Here is a 19,803-nt window from a genome sequence, read left to right as displayed (position 1 = left end):
GTAATTAAATAAATTATCCCTGGGAAGCAGGTAGTGAGCGCATCGGGTACACCTCTTTCTGCCCCACTTCCCCCTCGCCTAAATTATTCCAACTCGCCAACGGTGCAAGATAGCGCAAAATTGATAAGAAACTTTTTGGTAGAGAAAATAATTCTCTAAAAATTACATAACCAGCTCGATTTATAGGACCAATATACATACTATCAGCCTGAAATATATTTTATGTATGTATGTATGTATTTTATAATGTATTTTTTTGATAATTGGAATTTTTGATGTACTAAATTTTTAATCTATACTTGTAGGATCCCATGGCCTCGTACGATGTTAATAACCATGATTCGGATCCAAGTCCTCGATATGATATGATAGATTCGAATAGACATGGTACTCGTTGTGCAGGTGAAGTTGCAGCTACTAGCAATAACAGTATATGTGCGCTTGGAGTTGCACATGGTGCTCAAGTCGGAGGCGTTCGCATGCTGGATGGCGATGTCACCGATGTCGTAGAGGCTAGAAGCCTTAGTTTAAATCCGCAACATATTGACATTTACAGCGCTTCTTGGGGACCCGATGATGATGGTAAAACCGTCGATGGGCCTGGCGAGTTGGCCACTAGAGCTTTTATAGAAGGAATCATGAAGGTACGTTATATATATATATATTATATGCGATCTTATTGATTTTGTGTAACAGGTTACGGTTACAACATATCTATATGTGACGCCGCACGAAGAAACCCACATATGCGTCCCTAGAAAAGTTTTAATGAACGGCCGTGAAAAGGCCACATGATTTCTCGAACGAGCATACCCGAAGGCATCAATGAATTTGAAATGAAAAATTGGACTTTTTGACCCTTAGGTGGATTTCTTCGTGCGGCGTCACATTTTTTTTGATTAGCTAACTTTATAATAAAAAAAATAGTAAATAAGCCCAAGTTTTCACTTTTCAGGGCAGAAATGGTAAGGGTTCAATATTTGTCTGGGCCTCAGGGAATGGTGGAAGAGATCATGATAATTGTAACTGCGATGGCTATACTAATTCTATCTACAGTTTATCAATATCAAGCGCAACAGAACATGGTAATGTGCCTTGGTACAGTGAAGCTTGTAGTTCTACTTTAGCGACAACCTATAGTAGTGGTGCTGCTAATGAACGTCAAGTTGTAACAACAGATCTACGGCACTCGTGTACAAAAAGTCATACAGGGACAAGTGCCAGTGCTCCTCTAGCTGCTGGAATTTGTGCACTAGCTCTTGAAGCTAATCCAAATTTAACGTGGAGGGATATGCAGCATATCGTAGTAAGGACTGCACGACCTCAGCATCTAACATCCGTTGACTGGCAGGTAAATGGTGTAGGAAGGAACGTGTCTCATAGCTTTGGATATGGTTTAATGGATGCTTATGCAATGGTGAACCTTGCAAAAAATTGGATAACTGTTCCCGAGCAACACAAATGCGAGATATCTGCACCAGATGCTATCAAGTAAGTACGTATACTGTTCAACGTAAACGAAATTTACTGTCAATCCATTAACTTTAATGTTTGTTAGGCATTATATTGATATTTTGTACTTGGGTTCGATTTTTTTATGTATGTGCTTTAAACCAAAAAACGTGTGTGTTACTGGTTGATTAACATTAATATTACTTCTTATTTATTTATATATATTTATACATATATGCAAATTTTTGAGAAAAAAGATAGTCCTATACAACAAGCGATACGGTGACAAAACTTTTAAAAAATGGCTTACAATAGGCTTTCCAAGCCAAGGTAAAAACCCTAGCTATAACTTAAAATGGTGTACAAAGTTGGGCCAAAACCTTTGGATCATTAATCTCTAATGTTGGGTTTATTACAGTCAACTCTCGTTTATTGGAACTTCCATTCATTACAACTCTTGCGAAATGCAACGCGACACTTCTGTTTATTGTAAATTCCCCTCACTTGCTTCATCCCTACCAAGCTGCAGCGTAGCGTAACTAAGCAGGATCAGCTATTCTGTATTGTTTTCTTTATTTTTGTATTTGTTATTTTTATTCTTTAATTGTTATCGCAAAATTGACATTTGTTGTGAATAAGACCATGCCTATAGTAATTTTGAAAATACCTATGCACATCTTCGCATTATGTAGGGCGTGATTTAGGCATGATGCTCTAATACAGTACATACATTCACATTTATATATATGATATATTTTTGACTAAATTCTGGGGTATTCCTAACTAATACGTTTTATTTGCCATTATATTGTAGACCACGTTGTCGTCGTCTCCTTGTATATCCGAAACAAATTTAATACAGCTTCTTGCAACAATTTGGATTTTGTTGATGTACCTCTACAAAATCCAAATTGTGTTTTTGGAAAACGACCATTTTGACCATCCAAAATTCTAGATAGTTTTAGTTAACCTTTAATATGTTTTGACATGATGCCAAAGCGATGGGTCTATATGATGGTGCCGTTCGAGGCTTTTTAGCTTTTTTTCCTGGTTTTAGAATAGGCACAGGCAATACATATATACAGTATTTCCATTATTCTGCAATAATAGCTCTTCCGGAAAAACTAAGAACCTTATTAAATAGGTTATTTGAGAAAGTTTGGAGGCAAGATATGAAACATAATCTGCTCAGGTCAGGCCTGGATCGAGATGAACCCCAAGAAATTTTACAGAATCATCCATTGGAAGATCGGGTTTCACAAGGCGAAGTAAGAAGTTTAGATTTTGCGTCTTTGAGTGGTTGACACTAAGTTTGTTTGTAACAATATCTTGTATGTTTTCAGAAGTATGGTATTGCTTCAAGTTGGTGGTGTCATCAGTAAAAAATTATAAAGTAAATAATCATATTGCGTGGGACTGTCACATATATATATATATATATATATATATATATATGTGCAAGATTATTTTTTGATCAAACCCTTTTCTTTTTTCGAGTTAACTAGAGTTTATAGTTAACTGAAATCAAACAATAACACTGCTCCTGGAAAGGACCACATACACTATTCTATGCTACACAGCTTACCCAATACTAAAAACCATTTTTTTAAATATATTCAACGATTCCGGTAAGACTATAACCTCAAATGTACAAAGTATATATATAACCTAGAACTATACATATATATATATATATATATATATATACAATATATAATCGACAAGAACATGTTGACCTAACCTCTATATATATATGTATAGTTCTAGGTTATATATATATATATATATATAACCTAGATTAGATAGAACCTCAATATGCGGTGCTTTTAATGCCCACCACATGGTTTGGGGTGTTTGGATAACAGCTATGGTACAACATTGCTAGAGGCCATAAATAGTAGCAATTTAATATATCTAAATGATGGAGCAGGAGGCAATAACAGTGCTGTTGACTTATCATAAAAATTCCAAGGTCTGGTAAATAAATGCATAATTTCCCTTTTTATTTTTTGTTATAAAATTGTTATTACTTAATATTTTTTGGTGAAATTTGGTATAAGGCCGTTTTGGGGGATGCCGAATCCAGTGGTGTGCACAATTTTTTGCTAAAAAAATGCCTAGCATGGTTTCTTAAAATTTGGCCCTTAAAAATATATATGTATATATATATATATATATATATATATATATATATATATATATATATATATATATATATATATATATATATATATATATATATAAGCTAAAGATAACTATGCGGCATTATTTTATTTTATTTTACTAGCTAAAAATTCCATATCATTTTGGACTAAGATGGCGACACCCCCCCAGCTATCTTTTTGTTTGACAATATAATTTGATTGATTCATTTCAATATTATTTGATAAATTTGGAGGATAATTATCACATTTAAGTATACATTGAGACGACTGAGACCTAGAAAATTGAGAACCGATTTCTTTATGCTTTTCAAATATCGGATCTAATGTTGAAGGTTGGCATGCTTGGGTTTATTTTTAAATTAGTCACCGTTTTTTAATTCCTTTTTTATTTTCGTTTTAGAAATGCTATATATTTTTTAATTTATCCAATAAAATATATATTTTAAAGTAACCAGTAAACGTTCCCCTTTACTTCTAAGGCATCTTGTTTTGCCTTTAAACGGGTTAGTGTCCATAGCGAAAGCAATTAAACAAAGCTTTATTTTTTGCATAAAAGGAAAAATTCAATATCTTACGTGTCCTATTGGTACCTTTTTTAAATCTTCGTATTTTTGTGATGACTAATTTTACAATATTCATCAAGTGTACTAATTTTTTTGTTAAGTATTCTTCTAAATAATAGCCGGAGGCATCCTGCTACTCGCCTGATATATCGTTGTTTTTTAGTACGACGTTAGTAAGCATCTCACTGTGATGGGAGTAACTATTACTTGCAATAAAATTGGGCAAAATATTACGCGAAAATTTTTAGGCATTTCTAAAATATTTTTCTGATGAATGCGTTACATACATTAATGTCTACACCCCACATAGAATCGTAATCTCAAAATGTTCAATATACTTTGTATTTCATAATGAAAATTAAAGCGTTATTTTAATAAAAATAAAATATTAACTCTGATAAAAGTAGAAATATTTAAATACTATACAAAAATAAAATTCAAACTCTTAAAATTACACTTTACAAAAATTTATTCTTTATATAAAATTCTCAAACAGACATATTTATTTGGTTAAACAGGAAGTTATGAATCTATAATAAAATGAAAAAACAATCTTAAAAAGTGGCAAAATTTTTATTGCTTCTAAGTCACTTCCAGTTATTAACGGTGTGCCTCAGGGAAGCATTGCAGGGTCGCTCTAATTTTAATATATGCTTTTATAGCATCTTGGATACATTTCCTTGCCACTATTTAGCGGCATTTGCGGATGACGTTGTCATATCTATCAAGTGGTGAGTGTGAAAAATTATCTAAAATGTCAACCATCGAGATATGAGTTTGTAATAAAAGCAGCCTTAATGAGTCAAAAACCAAGATGATATTTCTTAGCCTCACTGACTTAAATAAAAGTTGTAAAAATAAAATAAATAAAACTTGTTAAAATGCATAAAAAAGCAATAAAACAAGATAAAGTTGTTAAGTACTTTCATATTAATCGACGAGCATCTTAATTAGTCTTACCATCTAGATATAGTCATGAATAAACTATCAAATTACACATATATTTTCTGGCAATTTGGTAATAAAATTGATACTGTTCTACTACTTCTTTACTATTATGGTTATGTTCAGTCGTGTTTATCATATGGTATTATGTGTTGGGGTAACTGTTTTAAGAGTAATGAGAGCCCAGAAAAAAAAGGATTATTTTATTTAATCCTTATGATTCCTCTGGTAGAACGCTCTTTCCAATTGTAAATTACTCTATTCCTTTGTTTGGTGACTTTTGAATCAATTATGCATGTAAGATATAACTTGTCGGATTATTCCGCGTCTTAGTCTCAGCTAAGAGTTAATCTAAATTTGGTCCTACCCAAACATAAATTAACCAAACTAAACAGAACCATTAGTTTTACCAATTTAATTATATAATAAACCTCCTATCGAACTGAAAACAATTGAAACGGTTAAAGCTTTATTTAAGAAAATTCTAATTAAGAAAGTAATAAGTAATAAGACATTTCTTTTACACTATAGCAGAATATATAATTGCGGCTTCATATCTCTACTTCCTTAATCGGATACTTTTGTATAATTGTTAAATGATTTGTGGCATTGTAGCGTTTATTTAGTATTATTTGACATTATCCGTTACTTGTAAAGTCTTTGGAAATAAATATTTGTCTATTGTGTATAAAAGCCATTTCATACTTCCACAAAAGTCTCAGGTCAAATGGAATTTGCACATTCAACAATTTTCTCTGGCAACTTCTCTAAATTCGTGTTTGTAAATGGTCTGCTTAAGATATCCCCCAAAATAAATGTCATTTGGGAACAAATCTGGAGATAATAAGTTAGGTTAGGAAAACTATTTGTTAAAGTATTTTTTTAAACTGTGTTGTTGAAAATAGACAATCCCAGGGACTAAGTCAGGGACGGTTTGAATGGCGGGAAGAAGTTACTGCAGTAACTCAAGGTATTTAGTTGCAGTTCAGCACGTTAAGCGCAACAGTAGACTTAGTTGATAACATTAGTACTGAGCTGGGGCAGAGGAATCGTTACTGCTGTATTCAGAGATTAAAAGAAGGCATTTGATATGGTCAATTTTGATATATTTATTTAAAAACAAAAATGAAAAATCGTGACTTTCAGGCAATTATTTACACATTTTTCTAAAAACAAATGTCCCTCACTCCTCAGAAAAATATCAAGAAAAAAAATTTTAAATTATTATAATCTTAAAAATACCATTTTTTTAAAAGAGCTATTCTCTAAAAATTAATAATTATGTAAATGGAAAAATTAGTAGGAGAAACAAATAGAACTTAAAATAGGTAGGAATAACTATTTAAAAACAAAGAAAAATAAAACAAATTTACGCAAATAAATAAAATAAAGTAAGAATAAAGCATTACTTTAAGAAGGGCTCTAACGAACACTTGCATCGGCATGCTTAAGTGTACCGACAAACGCGATGCTCTTATGCAAACGCTTAAACCTTATGCAAATGCATTAGTTATCTCCTTCTCGCACACACGATTGCAATAATTTTTTAGCAAATCTGAACGATCCGCGTGTAAGCGCCCATATTTCAAAGAAGCGAATGCTGTTTTTTTAACCTTTGTCGTGTCCTATATTTAGTTCTCTTCTAATAAACCGCGTTTCTACTAAAGGCTCTACACATGTGGTCAAAAATTATATATCAAAATAAGTGTGTTTTTTTATCTGATGAAATTAATTCTAGTTTTTTAAATTATGCCGTGTAACTCAAACGGCATTAATAGAAAGCATCTATAAATATTGTGTTATTATCCCTAAAAAAATATCTATTTTTCATCCCCATCCTTTTTTACCCTCCAATTGTCGAATATACCGAATTTGGACTCTTCTTTTATCATAGTAAAATATTTCTAGTTTTTTAAAATACGTCGACATTTGCAAAAGGCATATATAGTAAGTATCTACAGACATTGTTGCATCATCCCTCAAAAAAAATTTTTTTTTCACCCCTAGCAACGGTGTTTTTTTACCCTCCAATTGTCGAATATACCAAATTTAGTCTTTTCTTCTAACATAATAAAAAAATTATAGTTTTTTAAAATAGGTCGGCTTTCTCAAACGGTATATCCAGTAAGTATCTACAGACATTGTAGTATCATCCCTTAAAAAATTATATTTTTCCACCTCTAGCAACGGTGTTTTTTTACCCTCCAATTGTCGAAAATACCGACTTTGGTCCATTCTTTTATCATAGTAAAAAAATTCTAGATTTTTAAAATACGTCGCCTTTTTAAAAAAACGTATACAGTAAGTATCTATAGACATTGTAGTATCATCCCTCAAAAAATTATATTTTTCCACCACTAGCAACGGTATTTTTTTTACCCTTCAATTGTCGAAATTACCGAATTTGGTCTATTCTTTTATCATAGTAAAAAAATTCTAGTTTTTTAAAATACGTCGGCTTTTTCAAAATACATATATAATAAGTATCCATAGATACTGTATTATTCTTAAAAAAATCTTAATTTTTTACCCGTAGCAATGGTGTTTTTTTAACCTTCAAATGTCGAAAATACCGAATTTTGACTCTTCTTTTATCATAGTAAAAAAATTATTGTTTTTTAAAATACGTCGGCTTTTCAAAAGACCTATACAGTAAATATCTACAGACATTGCAGTATTATCCCTCAAAAAATTATATTTTTCCACCTCTAGCAACGGTGTTTTTTTACCCTCCATTTGTCGAATATACCGAATTTGGTCTTTTTCTCTAACATAGTTAAAAAATTAAATTTTTTAAAAATACATCGGCTTTTTCACAAGACATATACAGTAAGTATCTACAGATATTGTAGTATACATCCCTTAAAAAATCTTAATTTTTCACCCCTAGCAACGGTGTTTTTTTACCCTCCAATTGTCGAATATACCGAATTTCGTCTCTTCTTTTAACATAGTAAAATAATTATAGTTTTTTAAAATTCGTCGGCTTTCTCAAACGGTATATCCAGTAAATTAGTAGAGATATTGAGTTATCATCCCTAAAAAAGATCTTGAAATTTCGTCCATAACAACGGTGTTTTTTTTGCTTTTCAAATATTAGACGTCTTATATCGATTTTAAAATAATTTTTTTTCCGATATTTTACATATTTTTTTTTAATTGTGCCGACTTAACAAAATTAGTAAAAAGGAATTTCTTGCGTTGAGAAAATGCATCTAATGGATGCATTTAAATTTTTGCATGTGTTAAGTAAACTATCAATTTTCATAAGCGCCGCTTCGACATCGCGCGCGACTCGTGACCACCCGGCAACCGCCGTTGCTGGTATTCCGTTGCTAACATTACTCCGGTTAGTAATATATATATATATATATATATATATATATATATATATATATATATATATATATATTCTTCTATATATATATATACAGGGTGTTTCAGAAGTCATGGTCCAAACTGAAAGGGGGGGTAGGGAAGGCTATTTAGAATCACAATAACCCCCTATGTTGTTATCCGATTTTTGATGGTTTCGAAGTTATAGCTGTTTTTCAGTTTGGTTTCTACAATTTACTTCTGGCTTAAAAAATAATTTTTTCTATGTCTGGGGCTTTATTTTTTAAATATATTTTTTTGTTTTTATTCCAACAAATGTCGAGTCTTTTTAATAAAAGTGTAGTGTAATTTTTTTTTGTTTCGCTGCAGAAAATCTTGTTTAATTTGTTTTTGGATTCTTCAAAAATGAATTTTAACAATTTAATGAAGCACACAGTACACAAAGACCTACAGGAATTTAAACCAATGTTTAAAAACTTCCTACTATTTCTAGTATTTCAATAAAAACGTTTACCTTATAGCGTTTATTATTTGATCAATGTATGTTAAGAAAATTTTTAGAAAAATGAAACGTAAAAGAAATAAAATCATACCAAATTTTCTGCTTGCATACCACAAATTTGGTACTATTTAAGTGTGCTTGACCTTCAAATTGGAACTCAGAATTCTATCAAGAGCCACATACAAAAATGGTATTCTCACATGGACCATTTTAAATAGCCGAACCGACTATTGTTGGTATTTTCTGTATTGTTTTCTGTTTGTCTTTAGCTAACGTGTTAATCGATTTTTTTTCTGTTTTCTGACCTATTATACCATTAAAGTAATAATTAATCTGCATCGAGATGCTGGATCGGCATACCTCACGGGAATATGCTGAAATGCATTACATTTATGGATTGTGCGGTGGGAACGCTCGCCTTGCTGCAAGAGAGTATCATGATCCTTATCCGGATCGTAAACGCTTTCCCGATCACAGAGTGTTCATACGAGTACATAACTCATATTTGCGGGGAGAAATACCTGGTGATGTACAACAAATAGGCAGACCGCGGTTGGATGATGAAGAGGTGCTTGCTTTGATAGAGGCGGACCCTTTTACAAGTATTCGTAGAATTTCTAGAGTTACTGGATTAGCTATAGCTACGATACATCCCGTGTTGCGGAGGAACAACCAGCATCCATACCACGTGCAACGTGTTCAAGCCCTCTTACCCCGTGACTACGCGCCTAGAGTAACATTTTGCAGAGAAATGCTTTGACGCTGTCTGCAAGACCCGGACTTTTTTGACTGCATTTTGTCGTCCAATGAGTCTTCATTTCAAAGACTTGGTATATTTTATATTCACAATCTTCACTATTGGGCTGTAGAAAATCCGAGAATAATAAGGCAAGATCGCTTCCAGTACCAATTTGGTGTAAATTTGTGGGCAGGAATTCTCGGTGGTAGGCTGATTGGCCCTTTCGAGTTACCGGTCAGATTAAATGGAGAGAGCTACCTAGATTTTTTAGAACACCAACTTTATGACCTTTTGGAAGATGTGCCTCTGGAATTACGGGCAAGAATGTGGCTGCAACACGACGGAGCGCCAGCGCATAGTGCACGAATAGTCAGAGACTATCTAAATGGTGCTTACCCAGATCGTTGGATAGGCATAGGGGGAGTGGTATCGTGGCCGCCGCGCTCACCTGACCTTAATCCTCTTGACTATTTTTTATGGGGATACTTTAAAGAACTTGTATACCAAACGGAAAATAATACTGAAAATCAGCTTCGTCAAAAACTGCGAGATGCAGCAACAAGTTTACGAAACAATGCTCGAGCATTTAGAAACTTAAAAAGAAATTTTATAAGACGATGTCGTTTGTGTATAAGAGCCGGCGGCGGCCATTTTGAACATCTTTTTTAAATAAATGCCAATGAAATATTCGAAGTTTCATTTTAGCTTTTATTTCTTTTACGTTCCATTTTTCTAAAAATTTACTTAACTTATATTAAACAGAAACAGAAAGACCTTTAAGTTAAACGTTTCTATTGAAAGGCTATAAGTTGTAAGAATTTTTAAAACATTGGTTTAAATTCTTGCAGCGCCTTTCTGTACTGTGGTGCCTCGTTAAAACGATAAAATTTGTTTTTAAAGAAACCACAAAAAAATTAAACATGATTTTCTACAGCGATAATACAAATTTTTTTTATGATATACTTTTATTAAAAAGACTTGACATTTTTTAAATAAAATACTAAAAAAATATATTTAAAAAATAAATCCCCAGACATTAAAAAAAAAAAATTTCTTAAGCCAGAAGTAAATTATAGCAAAAAAGTGAAAAACAGCTATAACTTCTAAACCATCAAAATCGGATAACAACATAATGGGTTATTGTGATTCCAAATAGCCTCCCCTACCCCCCCTTTCAGTTTGGACCATGACTTTTGAAACACCCTGTATATATAATCTTTAAAAAAACAAATCCATTTGGCCGATTATTCACTCAATGAGTTATTTTTTCCCTATTTTCAAAACATGACTGCATCTGTTTTTTAAGAGTTTTTGTATTAAAATAGAAAAAAATATATGAACACTTCTTTTATGTACTGCGCATACAGATGTATGTACATTTAGGCGCTTTAAATGATTTTTTTTAACTTTGACTATAGCCACCTGTTTTGATAGATATTGTAATAAAAGTTGACAATCATAATGAATATATTTTACAATATAATTCCTGTTTAATTTCAGGTCAATTCCAGCAAAAAGTGTGGTAGTTCTTACACTAGCCGTGACGGAATGCGAAGGAGTGGAAATTTTGGAACATGTTCAGGCCAAGTTAACGATATATGCCCAGAGACGCGGTGACTTAAATATTCAACTTACCTCGCCCATGGGTACGAGGGTAACTCTACTGGCACATCGAGCCCACGACAATTCCAGAGCTGGATTTAATTATTGGCCTTTTATGTCTGTTCATTCGTGGGGCGAGTATCCCAATGGCACTTGGCAATTGGAAATACATAATGATGGCAGACTAATGGGTAAGTGTTAATATTAAAAAAGATATTCTAGATTAAGTTAATTTCAGATTCCGATTTAAAGTGCTCAGTAAACTTATAGCTAATTAATGGTTAAGATAAGAGTAACAGGGGAATAACTGAATATCATATATTTATATCGCTAATTATTAAAGAAAATATATGAATTCGAGAAAAAGTAAGTTTATGTATAAAAGTCATTAAAAAAGCTGCTTCTTTCTCTTAACATCAGGGATATTAGCAATAAAATTTAAGTAAATAGGGTTTAAACGAATATGTGAATATGCTAAAAAGCCCAAGGTTTCATAAAACACATGGAATAATACGCTAAAATATGGCAAGGTGTCGACATTTAATTGATTACATAGTAATCAATACGGAAAACGTGGTACCGTTATAAACGTTATTAAATTGAGTTAGATGTGATTTGAAGAAAAATTGTAAAAAATATTCTCTTACAGGTAACCCGTTCTGCATACAAAACTTAATTTTTATTAGGTTGGTTCAGTTTTTGGCGAAGTAAACCCTGTGAAAAGTTTGTATCATTTAAACAGATGGTCAAACCCTATATTTTTAAATACGAAGCGGCAATATGTAAACAAAATTAGAAACTTGTCAGTTCGCTTATGTAGTGAAAGTCTCTAACATATAAATTCACTAAATGAAAGGTATTCTTTTTTTCGGAAATATGCTCGGACTGCCGATTAGTATTTTAAATTCCCTTTATTTTAAAGTAAAAGGATTTTATATAGGGTGTCTCAAATGTGAGCTATGACGTCATCGATCCTAATGAGTATTATTATGTTGTAACAACTTACAAATGTATGCTAATGCAAATTTCAATTTTTTACTCCTTTAAACGATAATTAACAAATACTATCTAATTCAAACCTACTTTACGTAACCCCATAAAAAAAAGTCCAAATGAGTTATATCCGGAAACTTGGGTGGCCATTAAAATGGTCTTCTGCCAATCCATCTACCTGGGAATACATCAACCAGGTACTTACTGACAGGTCTGGCCAAATGAAGAGGTGCACCGTCCTGTTAAAGCCAGTTGTTTCTATTCGATACGTCACACAGTGCTTCGATATATGGGAATACGGAACAAAAATCACTACTCTTTTCGTATTTAACCGATTAAACCAAGCCAACACCATTATGAAGCTTATGCACTGAGCTACCTACATATCACATATTTTACATGTACTTAGAAATATAGAAACTAATACATTTTATTTATACAACACCAAACTTTTTCAGTTAAGTACCCTCCAAAACGTTGGCTGGGATAAAAAAAATACAAAGTAGGTTTCATTTTCACAAAAATGCTTTATTATCATTAGGTAACAAAAAAAATCAACTCCACAAATGTAAAAATACTAATAAAAAAAAAATATAATGAAGAGCCAATAAAACATAATTGTTTATATAAAGCCAAATTTTATGATTGAAAAAATAAGTATATATTTAAACAAATTAACAAATATATAATAATAATAATAGTAATAATCTTTATTTAGCAAAAAGCTACATAGATAAATAGTACACAAAAAAAATTAATACATTATATGATAATTGTTAATCGTGCTTCCATTGCATTTCCAAAGAACAACAATCGGTGGTATTAATTGTGTTTCATAACAAGGTTGGCTCGTGTTGGTGGTTCAAGCAAGTTCCGACACATGTTTCTAGGTCGGGTTTTTATGATGACTCTAACAAACAGGGCATCTCGGTTACTTTTCCTGGGAGACAGGCACCGTCCCGGTAGTTCCAATGGACAATCATCGCCTCCCGGTGGTCCAGAAATACCCCGCTAAAGAGTCGACCCATGACCTAACTATAAGAAAGCAAGTCGAATAACTGAATAAATAATAAAACATGATTATGCGTTTGACTAGTACTACATCTATACTCTGGTTCGACTAAAGTTGGGGGTTATCAGGTCTCTGTACAACCGAGCTTTAACCATCTGCAATAACGACGCAGACTTTAAGGCGGAAGTAGCACTTCTTACTTAAGATCCGCAGCAGAATGGTTATCCCAAAAAACTATCCAGAGGTCGATAGCGAAGGAAGCCAGAACCAAGCAAGAGGATGAATCAACTGGGCTTCTCGCAATCCCCTATATAAAAGGTACATCCGACAAAATCCGACGAATTGCTAAGAAGTTTAATCTAAAAACCGCCTTTAGATCTGGAAATATAATAAGAAGTTCTGTTTCCAAAACAAAGCCAGAATCTATAGCAGACACCAAAAACTGCATCTACCAGATCCCTTGTGAGTGTGGCGACTCATATGTTAGCGAAACCAAAAGACCTTTGGCAGTTAGGACCAAGGAACATCGCAAATGGACGATCACTGGAGAAGTAGCCAGATCAGGCATTGCTGAACATGCTTGGACAAACAGCCATACCATTCACTGGTCTGAAACAAAAATCCTAAGAAAGGAATCACACTGGCGAAAAAGGAAATTTCTGGAAGCTGCCTACATAACGCAAAACCAGGGCGTCTTCAGCCAACCCAGTGTGGATGTTCCCAACATATGGAGACCTCTACTAGCAGACGCTCTCTTCACGCATCATCAGAATTCACGCCTCATTGATCCCATCAATCATATATAAGCCTGCAGAATAGGCAATTGCTTTAGTTTACACTTGATAACGGTCGGAGATACTTACCTACCGAAATGTCGTGTTGTACCAAAAACAATGTCAGTCCGACTATCTTCCTGTTTCTACATCTATATTAATCAAAATAAAATCCTCACAATTTCTGGTTTTTTAATTGTGGACGAAAAATTGTTAATTTACCACAGATATACATATTTAGGTAAAATGCCTCTTTTTAATTTGAATATAAATAAGTTAACATTAAAAACTATTCTTTGCTGAACGAATAACAATCTTAGAACATCTAACATAGTCTTGATAGGTGTGTAGCGATTACACTTTAGGATCGGTCTCATAGCCCTATTTTGAATTTTCTCGAGTTGCTGAATTTTATACTGTGGAAAGTTACATAGTAGTGTCGAACAAAACTGTATGCGCTTCCTCATCGCAAGGGCATTGTATAGTGAAAGCTTAGTATGCATTGATAGATTTTGACCTATTCTGTTAATAAACTCGACTTTTTTAGAAAATTTTCTCATAAAATAATCAGCGTAGCCATGAAAATTCAAATTAGAGTCCAAAATTGTATCCAAGTACTTAATATTTCCATCATACACCAATTTTTCTCCATTTATTGTGATACCTATATTATTTATATCTACTATAGTTCTAAAATAGGACAAGAACACGACAAAATAAACAACTCATTATTAAATTTAATCACTTTCCGATAGATCAGAATCATCCGTGTCTTAATTCAGGTTTCATGATTTGTAGGTAACATATCAAAATACCCTTGCAAAGAAAAAGTATTATCCTCCAGGTAATCTTTAATATCATTTATGTTATATTGTCGCGATTTAGAAGTTGTAGCCTTTCTCAAAGAAGATATAAATGAATCTGGAGTAAGTAATATCTATTCATGATGTCCTTGTTTGAGCTTTCTCTTGAATGATTTAGACGTACATTTCTAACCTCTTTGTGCCGTGCTTGAAGAATATCCTCTAGCTAAAAGTCTGACTGGCAACTCAAAATTTTTAATAATTTCGCCTCCATGCACTAGGAGCTTATGCACACTTGATGGCATGTAATACCAAGGGTTATAGGTTGATGTAGAGTTTTCTGATATCCTTCAAAAGCTGTTCAAATTTCGTTATTTTAATTTTTTATCCTATAGACACAATTCTTAAAATTTGTGAATATTTAAGAAAAGTTAACGCTTTGTTTTCGATTTTCGAAAACCACCTTATTTTCAGGAAACTTAACTTGCCAACATTTAATCTATAGGCGATATGTAACAAACACTCAAAACTACGAATCCACAAATAAAGGGATGACAACCCAAAGTTAAGATTCTCAAGTTTTCTAATTTTTTCGAAAACTTTATGTGTGTTCATCTCTTATGGAGATGCACCACAGATAAAACATTTCTGAGTTGAATTGGTTTCAGATAGGGTATTAATGCAGCTACCATCTAACATGGTGAAATTAAATTGAAACTGCACTTCCACATCTACACCATTAACTGAAATATGGCAACTTTCTAAATTTTCAATTTGATTCTTAATATTGGCACTTTCCCTTTTCACTAATTCAGAATTTTATCATTTTTTATTCATATTTTTTAATATTTTTATAATATCTTTCCCTTATTTAAATTAGCACTTTTATAAGTCTATATGACACATATTGTTTCATGTTATTTCTTTCATTGGTAGCGATTTAAACTTTTATTATACTTTAGCGGTCAAAATTTTAACTCTCTACCAAGCTCTAAGAATTTATTTATAAATTATTTTCTTCTATGTCTGATATAAAACTGCTCTTCAAACTGGTAATGTGTCGACCCATTAAATTTCCTTTCAGATATGCGACCTATGTAGATCTAAAAATCAATAAAGAAATTAAATAATTTATATGAAGTATTTTAGGTTTTTTATAGCATGTCCATATTTTAATATTCAACTCTCAGGTTATACAATTTTTATAAATTTATAGTGTTTTATTTAAAAAAATATATGTGATGTCTGTAACTCTTTTTGGAATATCCTGCATAAATATTTTTTTAGCACCCATAATACACAGCGAAACTTGACATCAAGCTGATTGAGGGTTTTTAAAATATACAGAAAAGTAAAAAATAATTCTGTATTCAGTCATTATTTTGTTTTTAAATTTTGGACAGCAAAAAGAACAATTTTGTGGAGCAAAAATTACGATATTGAAACTTATAGATTGTGGGTGTAAAAACCATAAAAGCATTAAAATTCTTTGAAAAATCGGTATTCATAAAGGTCGTTTAAACTTGGGGATAAATGAAATGTAGACATTCTAAAAAAAAACACTTTATAATATGCCTGAATATTGTGCTGCTCCAAAAAGTTTCTAGCGTTTCTTGCAACATGCGGACGTGTATTGTCGTCCATAAGTACAACATTTTCACTAAATTCTGTAGCCCGTGGATAAACAATGGTTTCTAGAATTTGATCCCTTCATTGCATTTTATGACTTTACATGCCTATTTAAACTGACCAAACCATTAATTTTGGCATTTACTTTATTTTTTTAAATAGTACATTATAAAATAACCACTTTTGAAATGCAGTTCTTTATCCCAATAATTTGATATGATTATCTTTTAAATATAAGGGTGATAAATAAGCCCACAAGGAGAAAAAACTCAGTCACATAAATAATCATCATCTGTTACAAATACATTCAAAGAGTATGCTCAATTACATAAAACATATCATGTCCAACTAATGCTTAAAAGTTTTAGAACGATAAAATTATTTATGAACATTAAAACATAAAAAATAATTTAGCAAGTAGAGTATATATCGTTAATAACGACATTGACGGGATCGAAATTAGGTCGTTAGAACCGAAGTAAGCCTCTATATCAATCTTATTGGACTATATTGATAAACGAATTTATGCTCAAAAATTGGGTCGTTTTTTTACTTTCTTAGTACACAGTGACCACTTAAATGAAGCATGAAACATTGTATTAACAACTTAAATAGATAGGTTGTTTAAGGTTGTTTTTTAATTTTATTTTCAAAAAATGTTCTTTTGACTACTTTAAAAAAAAAGACTGTTTGAATCGCTGAAAATGCAAAGATGCATAGAAAAATCAGTAATAATTGTGCCTTGAGAAACTAGATTCCAACTTTTTCAAATTGCTTCATGGATATCCAGCTTGTTTCATGTTTTGAAGTTTTCTGTAATGTGAGTTTCTTAATATATATTGTTGTTACACAAAAATTATATATTCTGGTAATTCAATCTGCGGCTATGAAGCATCGATAAGGGCAACTGTGTCGCCCTTATCGATGCTTCGTAAGTAGCAGCGTGTGCAATTTTAGAAATTATGATATTATGAACACTAAACATACGAACTGAAACGGAAACCTCCCCCACTGAATACTTCACTACTAGTCAATACTTTTAAACACAATCAAATACGATGTGGGGACACGCGGGATCTGTGTCCAACCGCAAGTTGAATTTCTTCGTAGCAACGAGCGTAGCAACTAATTAGGTGCAATTAGAACACATCGGCTCACCCCTTTCGTATGACGTGGTTAACTTAACCGATACGAATAAGATCTTTGTCAAAATATTCACTTTGTCAAAATATACGAGCGACTTCGGTACAGTAAACACGTAAAATGTTGTGCTCCGTAAAACACTAAAATTTTAGTGGTCAAACTAAACTTAAGTATTTTTGATTGGTGTTACTGGATATTGAATGAAGTGTTTTAAGAGAAGTGACGGATTAGTTGTTCATTGAAGGCATACCGTAGCTAAAAACATAAAAAGCTTTATAATAAACAATAATTTATCTGGTGTTGCTGGACTAAGTCACTGAATTCCGCAGGAAAAAAAACTGCGATTCTAACGTGGCCAGATACATACGTTGTCGAGGCTGTGCAGGAAACAGAATTGTACTATGATTTGTACAATTAGCGAATTTGGTTATTTGAGATATTACAAATAGCAGTAAGATGGAGTGCACTGTTTGCCTGGAGGTGGGCGGAAGAAGGAACCCCCTTTTTTCATGTGATATATGCAAGAAAAAATACTGTAAACAATGCAGTCATCTATCACAGGCTGAAACTTTGATTCTAGAATTAAAAGAACATCGAATATTGAGATTTTATTGTGAAAAATGTCTACAATTCGAGACGCACACTCTACTTCAAAACTCAATAGAAGACAAAATAAAAATTATTGAATCCAAAGATGAAATAATAACGTTACTTAAACAAAAACTAACGGAGTCCGAATCATCACGTATACCAATAACAACATCATCATATAGTCAAATAGCACAAACTGAAATAAAAAAATCACCAAAAATAAACATAAATCTTCCCGGAATCATTATTAAACCAAAGCAAAAACAAACTGCCGAAAAAACTGAAAAGGATATAAAGGAAGCTATAGTTCCAAAAGATCTTCAAATTGCCGTAAAAAATACTAAAAAAATAAAAGATAGTAGTATTCTTATTCAATGCTGCAATAAGGAACATGTTGACATTCTAAAAAAAGAAGCAGAATCCAAATTAAAGAACTATGAAGTACAAGTAACAAAATTAAGGCTACCGAGGTTCAAAATAATAGGATGTACCACCAATCTTAGCGAAAAGGAGATAGAGAACTCTATAAGAAAGCAAAACAATTTTATCACCGAGCAAAATAAACTTAAAATAACATATAATAAAAAAGCTAGAAATGACAAAGGTAAATCCATAGTTTTTGGTGAATGTGACCCCATTTTGTTTAGTAAACTGATATATGAAAAGAAAATTTTCTTTGGTTGGCAAAGGTATCCAGTATACGAGGATTTGAGTATACAGCGATGTTTTAAGTGTCAGCAATTTTACCACAAAATTGAAAATTGTCCTAATGAAGCTGTATGTGAATTTTGCTCCAACAAACATGATGTATCTGAATGTCCGAAATTACAAAAAAAATGCGTCAACTGCATTTCAGCAAACATGAAATACAAAAGTAATTACAACACAGTTCATGAAGCAAACAACCCAGAATGTCCATCTTATCAGTACCAGTTGAATCTTCTGCGAACGAAAATAGATTATCATGGGTAATCTTAATGGTATGTGAACAACCTGAAATAGTACTATTACAAAACCTAGAAGTTCTGGATAATGTATTGCATCAGGAGACTGTCGACAGTGAATCAATTACAAGTAAAATTAATCTCAATAATATTTTTTTTAATATTTTACATTTTAATATTAGATCTATACATAAGAATTTTAATGAACTAGTAGCATACTTGCAAGCTTATGAGTTAAATTTTAGCGATATAATTGTTTTGGGAGAATCTTTTGAAAGTTATGACAATCAATATAATATTGACGGCTATAAGATGTTTTATAATGGAGCAAAATATAATAGAAATGATGGTGTTGTCATTTTTGTAAAATCCGATATAACTTTTGATATTAATCACGTTTTACTTAAAAATTCAAATGTTACACTGAGTCAGATCAATCTAAAAAAAGATGCCACTACTATCAGCGTGATTTGCACTTACAGAACCCCTAATACAGATAAACGCCTTTTTTTGAATGACCTTGGAATTTATTTACAAGAATGTAAAAAAAGTGAATTTAATATTTTTTTGGGTGATATTAACATAAATATTTTAAACAAGGATGATGACTG

At 32.1% G+C, this 19,803-nt stretch overlaps 1 protein-coding gene across 2 annotated transcripts in view; it reads left to right on the top strand.

The window, feature by feature from the left end:
* Positions 1-19,803, top strand: part of LOC126749097 (furin-like protease 1) — a 152,309-nt gene that overhangs the window by 100,331 nt on the left and 32,175 nt on the right. For both annotated transcript variants that reach the window (XM_050458729.1, XM_050458730.1), the window contains exons 5-7: positions 306-644; positions 956-1,491; positions 11,203-11,495. In XM_050458729.1, the coding sequence (XP_050314686.1) occupies positions 306-644; positions 956-1,491; positions 11,203-11,495 (1,168 nt within the window). The remainder of the gene's footprint in view (positions 1-305; positions 645-955; positions 1,492-11,202; positions 11,496-19,803) is intronic.

Source organism: Anthonomus grandis, chromosome 22, assembly GCF_022605725.1.
Source record: "Anthonomus grandis grandis chromosome 22, icAntGran1.3, whole genome shotgun sequence".
In the NCBI taxonomy this organism is placed as follows: Eukaryota; Metazoa; Arthropoda; class Insecta; order Coleoptera; family Curculionidae; genus Anthonomus; species Anthonomus grandis.
Note: the sequence above shows the minus strand (reverse complement) of the source record. Positions and strands in the feature narration are given on the sequence as shown.